The sequence below is a fragment of the Physeter macrocephalus genome, chromosome 17, assembly GCF_002837175.3.
Source record: "Physeter macrocephalus isolate SW-GA chromosome 17, ASM283717v5, whole genome shotgun sequence".
In the NCBI taxonomy this organism is placed as follows: domain Eukaryota; kingdom Metazoa; phylum Chordata; class Mammalia; order Artiodactyla; family Physeteridae; genus Physeter; species Physeter macrocephalus.
In genome coordinates, this window is record NC_041230.1 from 38,062,671 (window position 1) to 38,080,877 (window position 18,207).

Consider the following 18,207-nt stretch of genomic DNA (forward strand, 5'->3'; position numbering starts at 1 on the left):
CAATCCCTATGAAACTACCACTGGCATTTTTCACAGAAGTAGAACAAAAAATTTCACAATTTGTATGGAAACACAAAAGACCCCGAATAGCCAAAGCAATCTTGAGAACGAAAAATGGAGCTGGAGGAATCAGGCTCCCTGACTTCCGATTATACTACAAGGTTACAGTAATCAAGACAGTATGGTACTGGCACAAAAACAGAAATATAGATCAATGGAACAGGATAGAGAGCCCAGAGATAAACCCACACACATATGGTCACCTTATCTTTGATAAAGGAGGGAAGGATATACAGTGGAGAAAAGACAGCCTCTTCAATAAGTGGTGCTGGGAAAACTGGACAGGTACATGTAAAAGTATGAAATTAGAACACTCCCTAACACCATACACTAAAATAAACTCAAAATGGGTTAAAGACCTAAATGTAAGGCCAGACACTATCAAACTCTTAGAGGAAGACATAGGCAGAACACTCTATGACGTAAATCACAGCAAGATCCTTTTTGACCCACCTCCTAGAGAAATGGAAATAAAAACAAAAATAAACAAATGGGACCTAATGAAACTTAAAAGCTTTTGCACAGCAAAGGATACCATAAACAAGACCAAAAGACAACCCTCAGAATGGGAGAAAGTAGTAGCCTGCTTCCTTTGTGAAGTCTCCCTGCCACTCCCCAGAGCTCTTTTCTTTTGTTTGTTTGTTTTTTTATAAATTTATTTATTTATTTAATTTTGGGCTGCATTGGGTCTTTGTTGCTGTGCGCGGGCTGTCTCTAGTTGTGGCGAACAGGGGCTACTCTTCGTTGCAGTGCATGGGCTTTTCATTGCAGTTGCTTCTCTTGTTGCGGAGCACAGGCTCTAGGCATGTGGGCTTCAGTAGTTGTGGCACATGGGCTCAGTAGTTTTGGCTCACGGGCTCTAGAGCGCAGGCTCAGTAGTTGTGGCGCACGGTCTTAGTTGCTCCACGGCATGTGGGGTGTTCCCGGCCCAGGGCTTAAACCCGTGTCCCCTGCATTGGCAGGCGGATTCTTAACCACTTCGCCACCAGGGAAGTCCATCTCCAGAGCTCTTAACCTCCCCTTCCCCCTGGCCACATGCCTGCTCCTCTAACCTGCATTCCCTGCCTGCCAAACATTGTTTCCTAGGATATTTCTTCCATAATAAGGTAATCATGTAATGAGAATTACTGCTTATTGAATGCAAACACTATACATTTTACATACTTTCTTTCATTGAGTCTTACAGCAATCTGGTGAAACAAGTGCTGTTTTTAGACCTGTTTTACAGATGAGGAAATCTGGAAGCTCAAAGAGGTTACAAAATTGCTTAGGGTCACTCATCTAATAAGTGACAAACTAGAATTTGAACCCAGAGTTGTGTGCCTCTGAACTAAGGTTCCCACCCACCCTGAGCTCCCTGAAGGCAGGGACTGTGTCTCTTTTATCTTTAAAGCTGTAGGACCAGAAACACAATTGGTTTTCAATAAATATTTGAGCTGAATGAAGTCTTTCAAATTAAGATTGTTTTTTCCCCTGGAGACACACAAGCTGGTTCTAGCTGGTTCTCTGGGCACCCTGCCTTTCGCTGTTGTTTATGACAGCTGCTTTGTTGACTCTTTCCTCCTCCTTGTGCATCAGAGTTATTTCTGGGATGTTGATCCGCATTTCTATTTTTGTTGCAGAAGCATGGTCTCAGGTACTGCTAGTTGGAGGTACAGGCTGATACTGAGAGGGGCTTATCTACCTTTGTTGGGCCTCTGACCTCTTTAGACTTGCATTCAGCACAGAGTGCTTTGGCTTTCTGGAACTTTGCTGAGTGGCCATTGGGATGATCTACAGATTGCCCTGAAGAGAGTGGGTCCCCAGGACTTTTATTTGGGCCAGTGTTGGGTATCTTGTCAGCTTTCTGTGGCTGATCTTTAAGGGTGGGTGGGACTCAGGACAGCTGGGGATTGCAGGTCTAGCCTGTGTTTTCTCAGGCACATTTGCCTCCTTAGTATCAAGGGAGGCCAGAGCAGGGTTCCTGGCCTGGCACAAGCCTTTCCTCCTGTCTTCCACCAACTTGTCCCCATCATGTCTCCAGGCCTTGCCCACCCACTCACACAGCAGCCACAGGTGCTCGGGGTTTCTCTGTCTGGTTCTGTTGTGTGTTGCATTCATCATCTCCTTTGCCCTGTGTTGTGTTATGGTGGGTGGCAGGAGCTGGATCCATGGAGATGGAGCAATGGGAGCCTGCGAAGTTAGGCTGCCTGCCTTTTGGGGTCAAGTGTGATGTTCATGGCAGAGCCAGGCCTGGCAGCCAGATCCCTCTCCCAACCATATCTAAGACCTGCATTAGACAGTATGGGTGACATTGAGGAGAGGGAATATTGCCTGACAGGGGTCCTGGAGTCAGTCTTTGGAGTGAGCCTTGGTGGGGTCCTCATTTGGATGTGGTTACTCTGATCTGTGCTTTACAAATTTGCTTTGTTACCTTTTGGTCTCCCCTATACATCTGACCAAACCTGAGGATGGGAAGGGAATATGGCTCAGGACGCAAGACAGTATTGGGACACACCAACTTAGGTGTCACCTCTGGGTCACTGGCTCAATATCCCCTTCTGGCAGGCTGGTCTACAACCGAACGTCCCGCACCACCCAGTTTCCTGATGGTGTGGATGTGCGTGTCCCTGGCTTTGGGAAGACCTTCTCACTGGAGTTCCTGGACCCCAGCAAAAGCAGCGTGGGTGTGTAGCCCTTCCTCATGGCCCCCAGGGAATGGGGATGGAAGTTCTGATGGACTCCGAGAGTGGGAGGAGCCCTGTTGGTTTGAGTGGGGGTAGCCTGTGAACCGTCTCTGATCAGTGTGGGCACAGAGCCCTATAGCACTCCTTCGGGGATCTCCTGGCTGTAGGTGTCACAGTCTCCTTAGCAGGCGTGGTATGGGCAGCTGACAATGACTGTACTCTCTCTAATCCTATGGATTTATGTCTATAGGTTCCTATTTCCACACCATGGTGGAGAGCCTTGTGGGCTGGGGCTACACACGAGGTGAGGACGTCCGGGGGGCCCCCTATGACTGGCGCCGAGCTCCAAGTAAGTGGTTGCTCTCATTTCCTCCCTGAGGTCATGGGAGAGGGGGTTGGGGAGGAGGAGATCACAGCCACCAAAGGCCCTGGGCCTTTCCCTACTCCCGTGTCTCTGGCATCCAGCCCAGCCATCACAGGTCCTGTCCTTCCCCCACCCTCAGCCCAGGATTTCTGGGCCTCTGAGCCCTGGGGAGAGATAATGAGGCTGAGGAGGGGAAAAGGAGCTTCTTCTCCCTTCATGGAAGTTGAGGGGAAACCAGACCCTCCCCACTTGGATTTTCACACGCTCCCCACCCACCTAGTCCTGGGTCTGGCCTGAGACACAGTCAGTGGTTCAGGCCCAAGGACCCTTCCTGCCTGACCCCCACCTGGCTCTGGCCTGCAGATGAAAACGGGCCCTACTTCCTGGCCCTCCGCGAGATGATCGAGGAGATGCACCAGCTGTATGGGGGCCCCGTGGTGCTGGCTGCCCACAGTATGGGCAACATGTACACGCTCTACTTTCTGCAGCAGCAGCCACAGGCCTGGAAGGACAAGTATATCCATGCCTTTGTGGCACTGGGTCCGCCCTGGGGGGGCGTGGCCAAGACCCTGCGCGTCCTGGCCTCAGGTAAGACCCTGCCTGGCCCAGTATGGGGGGTGCTGGTATCAGAGATGGCACACTCTCTTTCCCTCTACAGTGGCCTCCTGGGCCACCCTCATGTCTCTTCCCTTGGGTCAGGACCCTTCCTTCTCCAGAGTTGTATTCTTTTCCAAACATCTCTTTCTAAAAGAGAATATAACACTACTTCTAAATTCACCTCTCCAGCTGATGACTCTTGTTATCTGAGTAGGTTTCTTACAACATGTACACGGAGTGGCATAACCGTTGGTCATAGGGCACACGTGTACACACACACACACACAGCTTGGGCCTGGCTGGCCTAACTTGGTTTGATCCAAAGTTCTTTGGAGGAGCCTTCTCCCTCTCTCTTACCCCCATCCTCACTTCTTCATCCCCACCTTCGCCCCAGAGAAGGAAGGTTGGGCTACAGTTTCCTGTTTATGAGTTACACCTCCCTCTGTGGCAGCGGGGAGCCTCTGTGGGCCACACAGAGAGGAAGCAGGTGCAGATTTGTCTGGGCCTGCTTGCTTGGCAGTTGGGAAAACCACCTCCTTCGCTGTTCCTCCCCAATCCACCTGCCTTTTCACGACTGTTAGAACATACCAGCTGTAGACCCAGGGCTTTCCTCCCTCTGCTAGGACTGGATGGGAGCCCCGTGACCGCTCACTTTAGGAGCTGTGAGCCAGGGCTGTACCAAGCATCTGATGAGCTTTCTTTCTCAAGTGACTGCCACTGCCTGACCTGCTTATTGGTCACCTGATCATTGTGATCAGTCCTCTCCCAGTAGTGACCCTGGATTAGCTGGACAGTGAATTCAATTATAGTGAGAACTCATCACAGCTACCTACTCTGTGCAGCCTGGACCTGAAAGGAGAGATGTGGGCCCTTCTGAGTTTGAGACAAGTTACCATGGTGGAGTTCAGGTACTGGCCCTTTCAGAGCTTCCCCATGAGTCCCCTTAGAGCGGTGGTCCCCAACCTTTTTGGCACCAGGGAATGGTTTCGTGGAAGACAATTTTTCCACGGAGGGGGCGGGGGGCTTGGGAGGGGTGATGGTTCAGGCGGTAATGCGAGTGATGGGGAGCGGCAGGTAAATCGTCACTCTCTAGCCCACTGCTCACCTCCTGCTGTGCAGCCCAGTTCCTAACAGGCCACAGACTGGTAATGGTCTGCGGCCCGGGGGTTGGGGACCCCTGCCTTAGTTAGAGCTTTGCCTCAGATTCTGGGAGACTGCTGTCAGGCTCTGGCAGCCTGGGAGTGGGGGTGGGACAGGATGGGTGGTAGTCGTGGACCCTTAGCTAGGGGTTCCCTTTCCTGAGGGCTCCTAGAGCCAGGCTCCAGCAGGCAGAGCTAAAGGCCTGCAGTCAGTGGTGGGGTGATGGGTGGCCGTGGGTCCTGAGCAGGGCAGAGGCCCCTGTTCCCAAGTTCCAGCTCATCCTCTGGCGATCTCACTGGCTGGTGGGTGCGTTTGTGCTGTTGGCATTCCTATGTGAGAAAGACTCTCACTTTGTCTGCAGCCTCCCCTCCTGCCCTGTCTCCTGCAGGCCTGGCTGCCCAGGTCATTGCCAGGCAGGTGGGTGGGATGAGACCAGGGCTGGCTGGATGTAGGTCTGAGCCTAAGAAGGGAAAAAATGTTTACACAGCTCAATGTAATAAAAGATTAAGAGGACTGTGTCTTTGGGCTGCCCACCTGCTGATTCACCTGTGACAAGGTCAGTACCCACAGGCCAGGTGATAAGTGCTCTGGGGAAGGTATTGTTTTTACCATAAATCACCCTGTGGGTGTGTGCTGCCTAAATCCCTGGTGACAAAATGCAAAAGGGAAAGAAGCAAATCTTGGTCATGTGCTTCCTAGATAGAGCAAAAATACAAGGAAATAGGGGAGTTGTCACCGCATTAACAGCATAGAGATGCCAGAGTGCTGGCCAGGCCTCGGCTGGGGGCTGGCAGGGGCCCTGGCGGTGAGCATGCTGCCGAGCTGGCTTGCATTCCCGAGCACAGACTGACTGGAGCCCTCTATCCGCAGGAGACAACAACCGGATCCCGGTCATTGGGCCCCTGAAGATCCGGGAGCAGCAGCGGTCTGCCGTCTCCACCAGCTGGCTGCTGCCCTACAACTATACCTGGTCACCCAAAAAGGTCTTCGTGCACACACCCACAGCCAACTACACGCTGCAGGACTATCACCGCTTCTTCCAGGATATTGGCTTCGAAGACGGCTGGCTCATGCGGCAGGACACGGAGGGGCTGGTTGAGGCCATGGTGCCACCTGGCGTGCGACTGCACTGCCTCTATGGCACTGGTGTCCCAACGCCAGACTCCTTCTACTATGAAAGCTTCCCGGACCGCGACCCGAAAATCTGCTTTGGTGATGGTGACGGCACTGTGAACTTGCAGAGCGCCCTGCAGTGCCAGGCCTGGCGCGGCCGCCAGGAACAAGAAGTGTCATTGCAGGCATTGCCGGGCACTGAGCACATCGCGATGCTGGCCAACACCACTACCCTGGCCTATCTGAAACGCGTGCTCCTCGGGCCCTGATTCCTATGCTGGGCAGGGCTCTGGGATGGCCCGGCCACCACTGCTTGTCCTGGCCTCTGGGGCAACCATGGCCCATGAGTTGAGCAGTTTGTGTCTGATCATCTAAGGCCCTGGATCTTGGGTTGTGAAGTGGGGAAATGCTGCGGTTTTTATCCTTCCTTTCTGGGAATGAGGAAGGAAGACATAGTCTGAACTTACTTGAGGGACCCTTGGAAAGAATGCTGCTGATGGTGGAATTGTGACCTCAGGACTGGCTCCGCAGGTGGATTGGCTGGCACCTGGCCCCAATCCCCAGTGTCGGGGCCTTGTGTTCCTCCTACCCCTGTGGCCTTTTCACACTCGCCCACCAGGGCCGGGCTCCTCAGCTTTCTTGTGAGGGATGTTACAGAACTGTGGTCCCTAGGTTGGGCTCCTGGTCCCTACGGTGTACCTTCTCACACATTGGCCACAAGTCGGCCTGCTACTGGCCATGGGTGGCTGGAGCTGCTGTCTTCGCTGTGGCCTAGCTGCTCACACAGCCTGACTGTGGCTTTCTGGGGGCAGCCCGGTTCCCCCTGCAGGCAGGGGTGGGTTGTTATGTTCTCCATGGTTCCCAGGCCCTGGGGCATTCACTCCTACCTCCCTTACTTCTAAGAACAGCCTAGCTCAGGGCTGGGCAGCAGGTGGACCCCCAGTTCTCGGGGCTGTGTCCCAGGAGCCCTGATCTCCTTGGTTGGGCTGTTGCCCACAGTATTGATGCTGCCTCCCTTTGCCCTGGGGCTGTGGTTCAAGAATGAGAGCAGAGCCTGGTGCCATGCCCTTTAGGTACTCATGAAGAAAGAGAACTCAAGGAAGCAGCCAAGGCCAAACAGAGCCACCCTGAGCTGCCCTCTTGCTGACCCTCCACCACATTGCCACCCTGCCCAGGATCTCTCTGGCATTCACGTGGGCTGGCACAGGACTGAGAGGAGGTAGGACTCTTGCCCACTCTGCCCAGCACCCATCCCCACCAGGCAGCTCAGTGGTGTTTAGTCAGCAGGGACTTGCCCAGAAACTTGAGTGGGCCCCTGAGAGAGCCAGGTGCCTTAGGGGCCCCCTAGGGGTTTTCTTCCTGCTCCAGAGGTGCTGCATGGATCTCCCTGTGATAGCAGGGATGGAGGATGTGGATCTGCCTTGGTGGTCTCCAAGTGGGCAATGCCTAAAGGCCAAGACTTGGGTCTAGCCTCTGGGGTGGAGCCCCAAAGCCACAGTCAGGCTGGACTGTGCTTCGCTCCTACAAGGTTTCTGTGAAGCAGAATTTTCTCTGTTGCATTCATACCCAGCATCTGTCTCTCCCTTTGTTCCTGAGTGGTGGGCCCCACATGGGGCTCTGAGCAGGCTGTACCTCAATTCTGGCAATAAAGTATTCTGGATGCTGTAAAGTGCCCTGGCCCAGCCTCTGCTCTGAGCATGGGAGGAAGGAGGCAGTGGAAGGGTGAGGGGACCAGCGAGGCAGGTAATCAGAGGCTAGACCTTGACCTCTCTGGGGCCTTGATGGGTTCTCTCAGCACAAAAGCATGGCTCCTGTGCACCTCTTTGGGTTTTATCCTCCTTCCCCCTCTCCTGGGATCTAGTTCCCCTCCTAGGACTGAGAACCAGGACCTGAAACATTCCTGTTGGAATGAAGCTCCTGCCCACCACCCCACCCTGCCGCTCCTATGTGGTCAACGGGCCCCAAATGCCACCCCACAGCTGGGAGCCAAGGACAATCCTGACGGTCGCCCTGTCTGGACTCTCCTTCCCAGCTTTCTGTCCTCCCTCAGCTTGCAGGTCTCAGCACCTTTGAATTTTTTTAGGATGCTACCCTTCCCTTCTACTTTGTTTCATCAGTTCATCTGCCCACCATCTGTCCCTCTTTGGGAACAGAGTGAGACTGAGGAGGGAGGGAAGAGAAACCAAGATGGACAGAGATAGGGACTGAGAGACTGGGGACCAAATGGAGATGGATAAGAACAGAGGAACACAGAGTCTGAGACAGGAAAATGTGCGTAAGGATGGAGACTAGGCCAGAAGTCTGTAGTGCAGAGCCCAGAGCTGGGGGCCAGTGAGGGTGGTGGAAGCCCCAGTTCCTGCCTCCTCCACAGGAGCCTGGCCAGCCTGGGTTTTAGGTGTCAATACACCCTGGGCCGCTAGAGGGCGCTCTGAATCTTCTCACTACACAAGTTATCGGCCAGACCTGGAAAAATGGGTGGCCCAGGGGGTTAGGCTGCCTAGGAATACACAGGTCCAGCTGCATCGCTGCCCTTGGTAAAAAGGATGACAACATGAAAGGGAGTAAACCCTTACTCCCAGGTCCTGCCCAGCCTGACTCTTAGTGCCCTGACACATACCCACTCGTGGCCTTGCCGCCACCCTCTCACCCCTGATCTGTTTCAACCCCACTTCTACCGTCAGTTTCACAGCTGTAGAGACAGGGTATGGAGTCAGAGCAGGCTTCAGGACCAGCAGACTGGGGTTCAAATCTGAGCTCTACCACCTCTAGCCAAGTAGCTTGGGGAGTCTCCTGACCCCCCTAAGCTTCGGTTTGCTCATCTTAAAAATGGGGATGGGGACTTCCCTGGTAGTGCAGTGGTTGAGAATCCGCCTGCCAATGCAGGGGACACATGTTCGATCCCTGGTCCGGGAAGATCCCACATGCCGTGGAGCAACTAAGCGTGTGCCACAACTTTTGAGCCTGCGCTCTAGAGCCCACGAGCCACAACTACTGAGCCTGTGTGCCACAACCACTGAAGCCTGCGTGCCTAGAGCCCATGCTCTGCAACAAGAGAAGCCACTGCAATGAGAAGCCCGCACACTGCAACGAAGCGTAGCCCCTGCTCGCTGCAACTAGAGAAAGCCCGCGCACAGCCACAGAGCCCCAAAGCAGCCCCCCCCCAAAAAAAAAAAGAAAGAAAAATGGGGATGAATAAATGTACGCTGTAGGGTGGTCCTGAGGAACACTGATGGTTTTGGAGAACATTTGATTCAGTGCTTGGTTCATGGTGGCTTTCAGCTGGCAGGATGCTGTAACTGGGTGTGAGACAGTGAAGCCAGAGGTTCTGAGAGCTTGTAGGTCATGCATGCTGCTGATACAAGGACAAGTGGACTGGCTGTTACTGAGTGACACAAGTGTCCAGAGCCCTTCCTCTGCCAGGCCAGGGAGGCAGGAGGAACTGATCCAGGGGGCAAAGGGTCAGATTCTAATGACTCCAAATATATGCATGCAGACGTACCTCAGAGATACTGTGAGTTCGGTTCTAGACCACCACAATAAAGTGAAGATCGCAGTAAAGTGAGTCACATGAATTTTTGTTTGTTTTCTGGTACATCTAAAAGTTGTTTACACTGTAGTCTAGCCTATTAAGTGTGCAATAGTATTGTCTAAAAAAACAATGTACATACCTTCATTAAAAAATACTTTAGTGGGGCTTCCCTGGTGGCGCAGTGGTTGGGAGTCCGCCTGCCGATGCAGGGGACACGGGTTTGTGACCTCGTCCGGGGGGATCCCACATGCTGCAGAGCAGCTGGGCCTGTGGGCCATGGCCGCTGAGCCTGCGCGTCCGGAGCCTGTGCTCCGCAACGGGAGAGGCCACAACAGTGAGAGGTCCGCGTACTGCAAAAAAAAAAAAAAAAAACCTTTAGCGGACTTCCCTGGTGGCACGGTGTATAAGAATCTGCCTGCCAATGCAGGAGACACAGGTACGAGCCCTGGTCTGGGAAGATCCCACATGCCGCGGAGCAACTAAGCCCGTGCACCACAACTACTGAGCCTGTGCTCTAGAGCCCACGAGCCACAACTGCTGAAGCCCACGTGCCTACAGCCCATGCTCCGCAACAAAAGAAGCCACCACAATAAGCCCGCACAGCACAACAAAAAGTAGCCCCCGCTCGCCGCAACTAGAGAAAGCCTGTGCACAGCAACGAAGACCCAACACAGCCAAAAATAAAAAAAATTAAAAAAAAAACCTTTAGTGCAAAAAAATACTAACCATCATCTGACAAAACAGCATTGCCACAAACCTTCTATTTATAAAAGATGCAACATCTGCGAATCACAATAAGGCACAGAGCAATAAGACATGTTATGCCTGTACTCTCATTCACACTTAGGGAAAGTATTCCAAGCAGAGAGCACAAGGAGGGCAGCACCAGTGAACGCTCTTCAAGGATCATCACCTCAGGTCTATAGGTAGGAGTATGGAAGGGTTTTTAGGCAGAGGAGATACGAAGTCATTCCAATCTGTATTTCAGGAGCACCTCTTACCCTGTGGGGATGGGTTAGAGAGAGCAGGATAGGGATTGGGAGGCTATTATGGCTGGGGAGAAGAAAACCATGAGATGCAGGGCCTGGGGGTGCAGGAGGAGGAAGGGTTCAGGGTGCTGCCCATTTCCTGCTGGGTCACTACGTGGTGGGGAGCAGGGTTTTGTGTGTAGGCAGTCTGGAACCAGAGGATGTGTAGTTGTGAACACGTGTCTGGGGGGAAATGACTCCATGGCCCAGGAGAGAGTCATGGCTTGAGGTGTGGACAGGAAGCTAAGGGGTAGGGCTCAGCTTTCCATGAGATCAGGAGGCCCTAGACAGAGCCCCAGAGCTACCAGAGGAAAAGGAGCCCTAGAAGGAGATGGAGGAGGAGCAACCACAGGGAGAGGAAGAGGACAGGAGGGTGCAGCTCCAAGAGGGGTCAGGCAGGATAAGGACTGAAAACTGTCCTCAAGCCTGGGCCCCAGGGGAGGCCTGGGGTTGGCTCTGGAAGCTCAGCGGTGTCCATGTGTCTGTAGGGACCTTAAAGGATGCACGGTGGTCGGAGCTGTGACTCGGAGGACGAATCCTGGGTCTGTCTCCCTAGGGTCTCCAGGCGGAGGGTTGGCTGTGAACGGGGTATGGAGGCTGTTTAGAACTCCTCGTGTGAACTGTATGGGGTCCCCCGGGAGTGCGGCCCAGGCCAAGGGCCACAGAGGAACCGGGTGTGGGGGCACTTAGAGGTTCCCGCGGGATTGTCCCAGTATTGAGTCCCTCGGAGGCTCCGAGACACTCCAGGGTCGGGGAGCAGCCAATCGGTCGGCTAGTGGGGCTGGGCCCGGGTCGCGGCCCGCCGGGGGCTGGGACCTCACCTGCGGACGCCTGAGCGCAGCCGGCGGAATTCTAGAGGCCGCGGCGGCGCCTGGGGCCCGGAAGCGCCGCCGCCCGCGAGCCCAGCGCGGAGCCAGGCGCCCTGTCCCGACGCGGCGCGCGCTGTCGCGATCCGGCGGCGGATGACGTGGCGGGGGCGGGGCCTGAGCGGTCGCGGCGGGGGCGGGGGCAGCGCGACCGAGCATCCCGGAGGCGCCGGGCCACCACGAGGTAACGGGCCGCGGGCGGGCGCTCCGAGGGAGCCGGGCCGTGAGAGCGGGGCCGGGGGAGCCAGGCCGAGGGAGCAGGGCCGCGGGAGCCGGGCCGGGGCCGCGTTCTGCTGGGGCCGAACTCTGCGCCGCCGCTGCATGCGGGATGCGGTTCCCGGAACCCAGCACTAGGCAGGCGGGCCGCGGGCACGTGAGAGACGCTGCGAGTGAGCGCGTTCCCGAGGGGGACGCCGTGCATGTGAGCGGGACCTTGAGCGTGAGGGGGACTCCAGGAGTGTAAGACTGAGCGTGTGAGGAGGACGCCGTGTGTGTGTGTGTCTGTGTGCGTGTGTGTCTGTGTGTGTGAGTCAGTCTGAGGGTGACCCTGAGTGTGCGAGACGCAGAGTGTGAGGGTGACGCTGTTAGTGTGACGGAGACTCGGTGTGTGTGTGAGAGAGACCCTAGTGTGGAGGTGACTCCATGAGTGTGAGAGGGACTGAGAGGGAGATTGTGAGAGACTGAGTGTGAGAGAGACCGCGGTCAGTGGCCCTGAGTGCGACCCTGTGAACGTGAAAGAGACCGTGTGAGATACTCCAGTGTGAGTCTGGTGCTGAGAAAGAACCTGTGCTGCGTGGGACTCTGAAAATGAGTAAAGGCCCGGGGGACGAGCCTGAGGATGTGAGCACCTGAGCAGAGCTTCCTGGGGCCGCAGGGAGACTGGCCTGTTGGAGGGAGGACGGTGTGTGCTCCTGCTACTATGGCTCTTCTTAGTGTCTTCACATCCTGTCATCTTGTTTGATCATCTCATGTCCTAAATGGAAGACGATATTTGTGAAAATTAAGAGAATTCTTCACAAAGCACTGAGCGAACAGTCAGGGCACCACTTGTGTTATAGCCAGTGATAAGCAGGAATCAATATTTAATTTAACATTTGTTTTTGAGTACCTCTTGTGTGCACTGGACTGTGTGCTTGGTAAAAAGAATTCAGTCTCTGACCTTGATGGGGAAGAAAAAGCACTACGGGGCTAGCAGAATGCTCAGCCATCTGGTGCTTATCTTTTTTTTTTTTTTTGCGGCACGCAGGCCTCTCCCTGCTGTGGCCTCTCCCGCTGCGGAGCACAGGCTCCGGACGCGCAGGCCCAGCGGCCGTGGCTCACGGGCCCAGCCTCTCTGCGGCATGTGGGATCCTCCCGGGCCCGGGCACGAACCCGTGTCCCCTGCATCGGCAGGCGGACCCACAACCACTGCGCCACCAGGGAAGCCCTGGTGCTTATCTTTGAGAGCTGCTCCCTGATTTTGAAGATCTGGGAGGAGCAGCAGACCGGGGCACGAACCCGCGTCCCCTGCATCGGCAGGCGGACTCTCAACCACTGCGCCCCCAGGGAAGCCCAGGAGCAGACTTTTGAAAGCCTGTGAGAGCTTCCTGAGATCATTTTCAACTCTCTGTTCTTGTTGGGAGGCCCTTGAGGAAACGGCCCAGGCTGCCTACATTGCTGAGGTCCCACTGTGTGCTAATGGCTTTTGCTTCCCAACTTTGGTCTCAGATTGTCATTAAAAGTTCTTATATTTGGGCTTCCCCGGTGGCGCAGTGGTTGGGAGTCCGCCTGCTGATGCAGGGGACGCGGGTTCGTGCCCCGGTCTGGGAAGATCCCACATGCCGCGGAGTGTCTAGGCCCGTGAGCCATGGCCGCTGAGCCTGCGCGTCCGGAGCCTGTGCTCCGCAACGGGAGAGGCCCGCGTACTGCAAAAAAAAAAAAAAAAGTTCTTATATTTGATTTTCCTTTCCTGACAAATTTGTGGGAAACCACAAGCCTGATATTCTCCTGTCTGCCTCCTTCCCTGTCTGACTGTGGACATATTTTTATTACAAACCAAAAATAAATACCAGTTATGTGACTGATCTCTCTGGCATTTCTTGGTACAGGAAATTTCCTGACTTCTGTCCTTTGTCCTTCCTGCTGTAGTCTCCAGGATGTGTGGATACTTTACTACAAAAGTGGTGCAAGTGGTGCTCATGGGACCTGGGACAGAGGGAACAGCAGTTGTCTAGACATGCATGATTTGAAAGGACCAGGCTGGTTCTCAGACATTTGTTCAGTTACACCGCACTGTGGGTGTGTTGGAACTTCTGAGTAATTGAGTGCTACCCCTGCCGGGCATGTAAAAATTAGATTTTACAAAATGAAATATCGTCCTGCTGCTTACTAGGTTCATTTTTTGATAAGTTTCCTCTCACTCTGTTGCAGAGATTAATTGGAGACACGTGGAATTAGGCCTGGCTGTGGAGACTTCATTTTCTTCTTCATACCTGACCATTTATGATGAGGTGGCTTATGAAAGTGTGATGTTTGCTTATTTCCTCACAGGTGAATATTATTGCTCTGTTCTTCGTTAATTTTCTTGGATCTTTGCGAGTTGTAAAGCGTTTTAGTTGGTTATTTGAGTACAATACTAGTAAAGAGAATAGCTCACACATAATTAACAGTTATGTAACACTATAATTATTATATAAATAAATTATATATTTATTATATCTCTTTCTAAAGAGTAATTGTGGTGGTTTTTATTTAAAGATACTTGCAATGAGGAAGTAAAAATAGGAAACCAAAGCCATGGAAAAGACAAGATATCAAGTACTGTTGAAAAGTGAGGGTATCTATTCACTGTGATTGGGAGCTGAATTTGATATTGAGTTTCCTGGTGTCCTAGGTGAAAAGACAAATGTAAAGAGTCACATAATTTAAGTTTAAGCATAAAAAAAAGTAATACATTTTCATTGTAGAAATTTTGTAAAACTCAAAGTATAAAGAAAAAAGTCTTCTGTGTTTTCACCACATTTAAGATTTTGGGGGCTTCCCTGGTGGCGCAGTGGTTGAGTCCGCCTGCCGATGCAGGGGACACGGGTTTGTGCCCCGGTCCGGGAAGATCCCACATGCCGCGGAGCGGCTAGGCCCGTGAACCATGGCCGCTGAGCCTGCGCGTCCGGAGCCTGTGCTCCGCAACGGGAGAGGCCACAACAGTGAGAGGCCCGCGTAGTGAAAAAAAAAAAAAAAAAAAAAAAAAGATTTTGGTATCTTAACAGCGTTTTTTTTTTTTTCATAGTCATCAATTATAAAAGTTTTAGAATACAGCTTGTAAAATATTCTTTGTAATTGAACTTTGAAAGAGACACTTTTTCTCCCTGAAAATTGCATATGATAGTTTCATGATTAAATTTTCATGAGGAAATTTTAGTGGTCTGGTGAATTCCTTTATTATCTGCTGCACAGGAGCTTGGAAAATATGATGAAAACCTGTTAGAAAGCTGTGTTATGTCCTTACAAGTGGGGTTTAACACTAGTTTCTCAAGGCAGGAACTTACTTATAGGGTGTGTGGAATTGTTTAATGAACACTGTCTTCAACAATGAGTTTAGAGACTGTTTTGGTTTTTTTTGGCATGCCGAGGGGCTTGCGGGATCTTAGTTCCCCAACCACGGATCGAACCTGGGCCCCCTGCAGTGGAAGCACAGATCCTAACCATTGGACTGCCAGGGAATTCCCAAGAGACTGTGTTTTCGAGAGAGGGAGACTGAGACACACACATGCAGGGACACAAGGATATGTGTGGAGAAAGAAGTCAGCCAGGATGTTGAGGAAAATGGTGGGAGAAGAAGGGTGTTACAGGCAAAGGACTCAGTATGAGCAAAGATGTGTTTTTCTGATGGGCTCTGGAAACCCTGGACTACTCCAGGTTCTGGAAACTGTAAGTAATTCACTGTGGCTGGACCATGGGAGGGACCATATGCAGCTGGAGATCTAGTGATAAGGCCCTGATAAGAAGGTTGGAATTGATCCTAAAGACCTCGGGCAGCACCTGAGGAAGGGTTTCTAACTGTGCTCTGATAGCAACCAACTCAGTAGATAGTAAGGTTGGTATTCTGTTGTGAAACTTGAGGAGCCAAAGCAGTTTTTCCCTGTTGGAAGGCTGTTTCCTACGCCTGATCTGCCCCCATCTCCTGCATGGAGGTAAGCCCTATTGCAGGTGCCTTTTTTGGTTTGTTTTTCCCCTCAGAATTCACATAATTTTAGACAAGAACTATGTTGGGACATTCCACTTTCAGGTGTTCTAGATCCTTGCTGATTTCATGTTTACTTGTTCTATTGTTGACTGAGAGAGGTGTATTGAAGTCTCCAACTATAATCATGGATTTGTCTATTTTTCCTTTCAGATCTATCACTTTTTGCTTCATGTATTTTGAAACTATGCTGTTGGAGGAAATACACGTTGAGAATTTTCTTCTTGCTGAATTGACCTCTTTATCATTATATAATATTCTCTTTTATCCCTAGCAATACTTCTTATTCTGAAGTCTCGTCGGATGTTAATATAGTTACTCCCCCTTGGTTTTGATTAGTGTTTACATGTTTTTTCACCATCTTTTTACCTGTAACTTATGTGTTTATAGTTCAAGTGGGTTTCCTGTAGACTGCATATTGGGTTTTGCATTTTTATCTAACCCAACAATGTCTGTCTTATAATTGGTGTGTTTAGATCATTTACATTTCATGTTATTATTGATATGGTTGGATTAAAATCTGCCACCTTGCTAGTTGTTTTCTGTTTTCTACTTATTTCACATGTTCTTTGCTTCTTTTTTCTTCTTTTTTCTACCAACTTTTTTTTTTTTTTTTTTTTTTTTTTTGTGGTACGCAGGCCTCTCACTGTTGTGGCCTCTCCCTTTGCGGAGCACAGGCTCCAGACGCGCAGGCTCAGCAGCCATGGCACACGGGCCCAGCCGCTCCGCGGCATATGGGATCTTCCCAGACCGGGGCGCGAACCCGGTTCCCCTGCATCGGCAGGCGGACGCACAACCACTGCGCCACCAGGGAAGCCCTCTACCAACTTTTGGATTGAGTATTTTTTATGATCTGTTTTATCTCCACTGTTGGCTTATTATTTATACTGTTTTTTTTTAACATCTTTATTGGATCTCCCTCCCTCCCACCGTCCCTATCCCACCCCTCTCGTGGTCACAAAGCACAGAGGTGATCTCCCTGTGCTATGCGGCAGCTTCCCACTAGCTATCTAATTTACATTTGGTAGTGCATATATGTCCCTGCCACTCTCTCACTTCGTCACAGCTTACCCTTCCCCCTCCCCATGTCCTCAAGTCCATGCTCTAGTAGGTCTGTGTTTTATTCCTGTCCTACCACTAATCTCTTCATGACATTTTTTTTTCTTAGATTCCATATATATGTGTTAGCATACGGTATTTGTTTTTCTCCTTCTGACTTACTTCACTCTGTATGCCAGACTCCAGTTCTATCCACCTCATTACAAATAACTCAGTTTCATTTCTTTTTATGGCTGAGTAATATTCCATTGTATATATGTGCCACATCTTCTTTATCCATTCATCTGTTGATGGACAGTTAGGTTGCTTCCATGTCCTTGCTATTGTAAATAGAGCTGCAATGAACATTTTGGTACATGACTCTTTTTGAATTATGGTTTTCTCAGGGTATATGCCCAGTAGTGGGATTGCGGGGTCGTATGGTAGTTCTATTTGTAGTTTTTTAAGGAACCTCCATTCTGTTCTCCATAGTGGCTGTATCAATTTACATTATTCCCACCAGCAGTGCAAGAGGGTTCCCTTTTCTCCACACCCTCTCCAGCATTTATTGTTTCTAGAGTTTTTGATGATGGCCAATCTGACCGGTGTGAGATGATATCTCATTGTCGTTTTGATTTGCATTTCTCTAATGATTAATGATGTTGAGCATTCTTTCATGTGTTTGTTGGCGATCTGTATATCTTCTTTGGAGAAATGTCTATTTAGTTCTTCTGCCCATTTTTGGATTGGGTTGTTTGTTTTTTTGTTATTGAGCTGCATGAGTTGCTTATAAATTTTGGATCTTGATCCTTTGTCATTTGCTTCATTTGCAAATATTTTCTCCCATTCAGAGGGTTGTCTTTTTGTCTTGTTTATGGTTTCCTTTGCTGTGCAAAAGCTTTTAAGTTTCATTAGGTCCCATTTGTTTATTTTTGTTTTTATTTCCATTTCTCTAGGAGATGGGTCAAAAAGGATCTTGCTGTGATTTATGTCATAGAGTGTTCTGCCTATGTTTTCCTTTAAGAGTTTGATAGATATGTCTGGCCTTACATTTATGTCTTTAATCCATTTTGAGTTTATTTTTGTGTGTGGTGTTAGGGAGTGTTCTAATTTCATACTTTTACATGTAGCTGTCCAGTTTTCCCAGCACCACTTATTGAAGAGGCTGTCTTTTCTCCACTGTATATCCTTCCCTCCTTTATCAAAGATAAGGTGACCATATGTGTCTGGCCTTACATTTAGGTCTTTAACTCATTTTGAGTTTATTTTTGTGTATGGTGTTAGGGAGTGTTCTAATTTCATACTTCTACATGTACTTGTCCAGTTTTCCCAGCACCACTTATTGAAGAGGCTGTCTTTTGTCCACTGTATATTCCTGCCTCCTTTATCAAAGATAACGTGACCATAATTGTGTGGGTTTATCTCTGGGCTTTCTATCCTGTTCCATTGATCTATATTTCTGTTTTTGTGCCAGTACCATACTGTCTTGATTACTGTAGCTTTGTAGTATAGTCTGAAGTCAGGGAGCCTGATTCCTCCAGCTCCTTTTTTCGTTCTCAAGATTGCTTTGGCTATTCGGGGTCTTTT

General features: G+C 50.8%; 2 protein-coding genes and 1 long non-coding RNA gene across 13 annotated transcripts in view; 2 read left to right on the top strand and 1 right to left on the bottom strand.

The window, feature by feature from the left end:
• Positions 1–9,461, top strand: part of PLA2G15 (phospholipase A2 group XV) — a 15,344-nt gene extending 5,883 nt beyond the window's left edge. For 2 of the 4 annotated variants that reach the window (XM_028477666.2, XM_007122521.3), the window contains exons 3-6: positions 2,608–2,726; positions 2,977–3,075; positions 3,454–3,678; positions 5,698–9,461. In XM_028477666.2, coding sequence (XP_028333467.1) covers positions 2,608–2,726; positions 2,977–3,075; positions 3,454–3,678; positions 5,698–6,209 — 955 coding nt within the window. In that variant the 3' untranslated portion in view covers positions 6,210–9,461. The remainder of the gene's footprint in view (positions 1–2,607; positions 2,727–2,976; positions 3,076–3,453; positions 3,679–5,697) is intronic. The other 2 variants (XM_028477668.2, XM_028477667.2) reach the window with 2 other exon arrangements.
• The window catches only part of LOC114483986 (uncharacterized), a 13,997-nt gene extending 2,572 nt beyond the window's left edge, over positions 1–11,425 (bottom strand). Inside the window, exons 1-5 of one of the 2 annotated variants that reach the window (XR_003676385.2) lie at positions 11,319–11,425; positions 10,990–11,074; positions 10,383–10,471; positions 9,609–9,819; positions 52–516 (exon numbers count right to left, since the gene is read on the bottom strand). This is a non-coding gene — a long non-coding RNA (uncharacterized lncRNA). Of the gene's footprint in view, positions 1–51; positions 517–9,608; positions 9,820–10,382; positions 10,472–10,989; positions 11,075–11,318 lie in introns of those variants that run through there. The other variant, XR_008615613.1, reaches the window with a different exon arrangement.
• The window catches only part of SLC7A6 (solute carrier family 7 member 6), a 41,730-nt gene continuing 34,004 nt past the window's right edge, over positions 10,482–18,207 (top strand). Inside the window, exons 1-3 of one of the 7 annotated variants that reach the window (XM_024124818.3) lie at positions 11,807–12,264; positions 13,491–13,640; positions 13,773–13,892. The gene's annotated coding sequence lies outside the window, so the exon portion shown is untranslated. Of the gene's footprint in view, positions 11,040–11,484; positions 11,548–11,595; positions 11,785–11,806; positions 12,265–13,490; positions 13,641–13,772; positions 13,893–18,207 lie in introns of those variants that run through there. The other 6 variants (XM_024124816.3, XM_024124817.3, XM_024124820.3 and 3 more) reach the window with 6 other exon arrangements.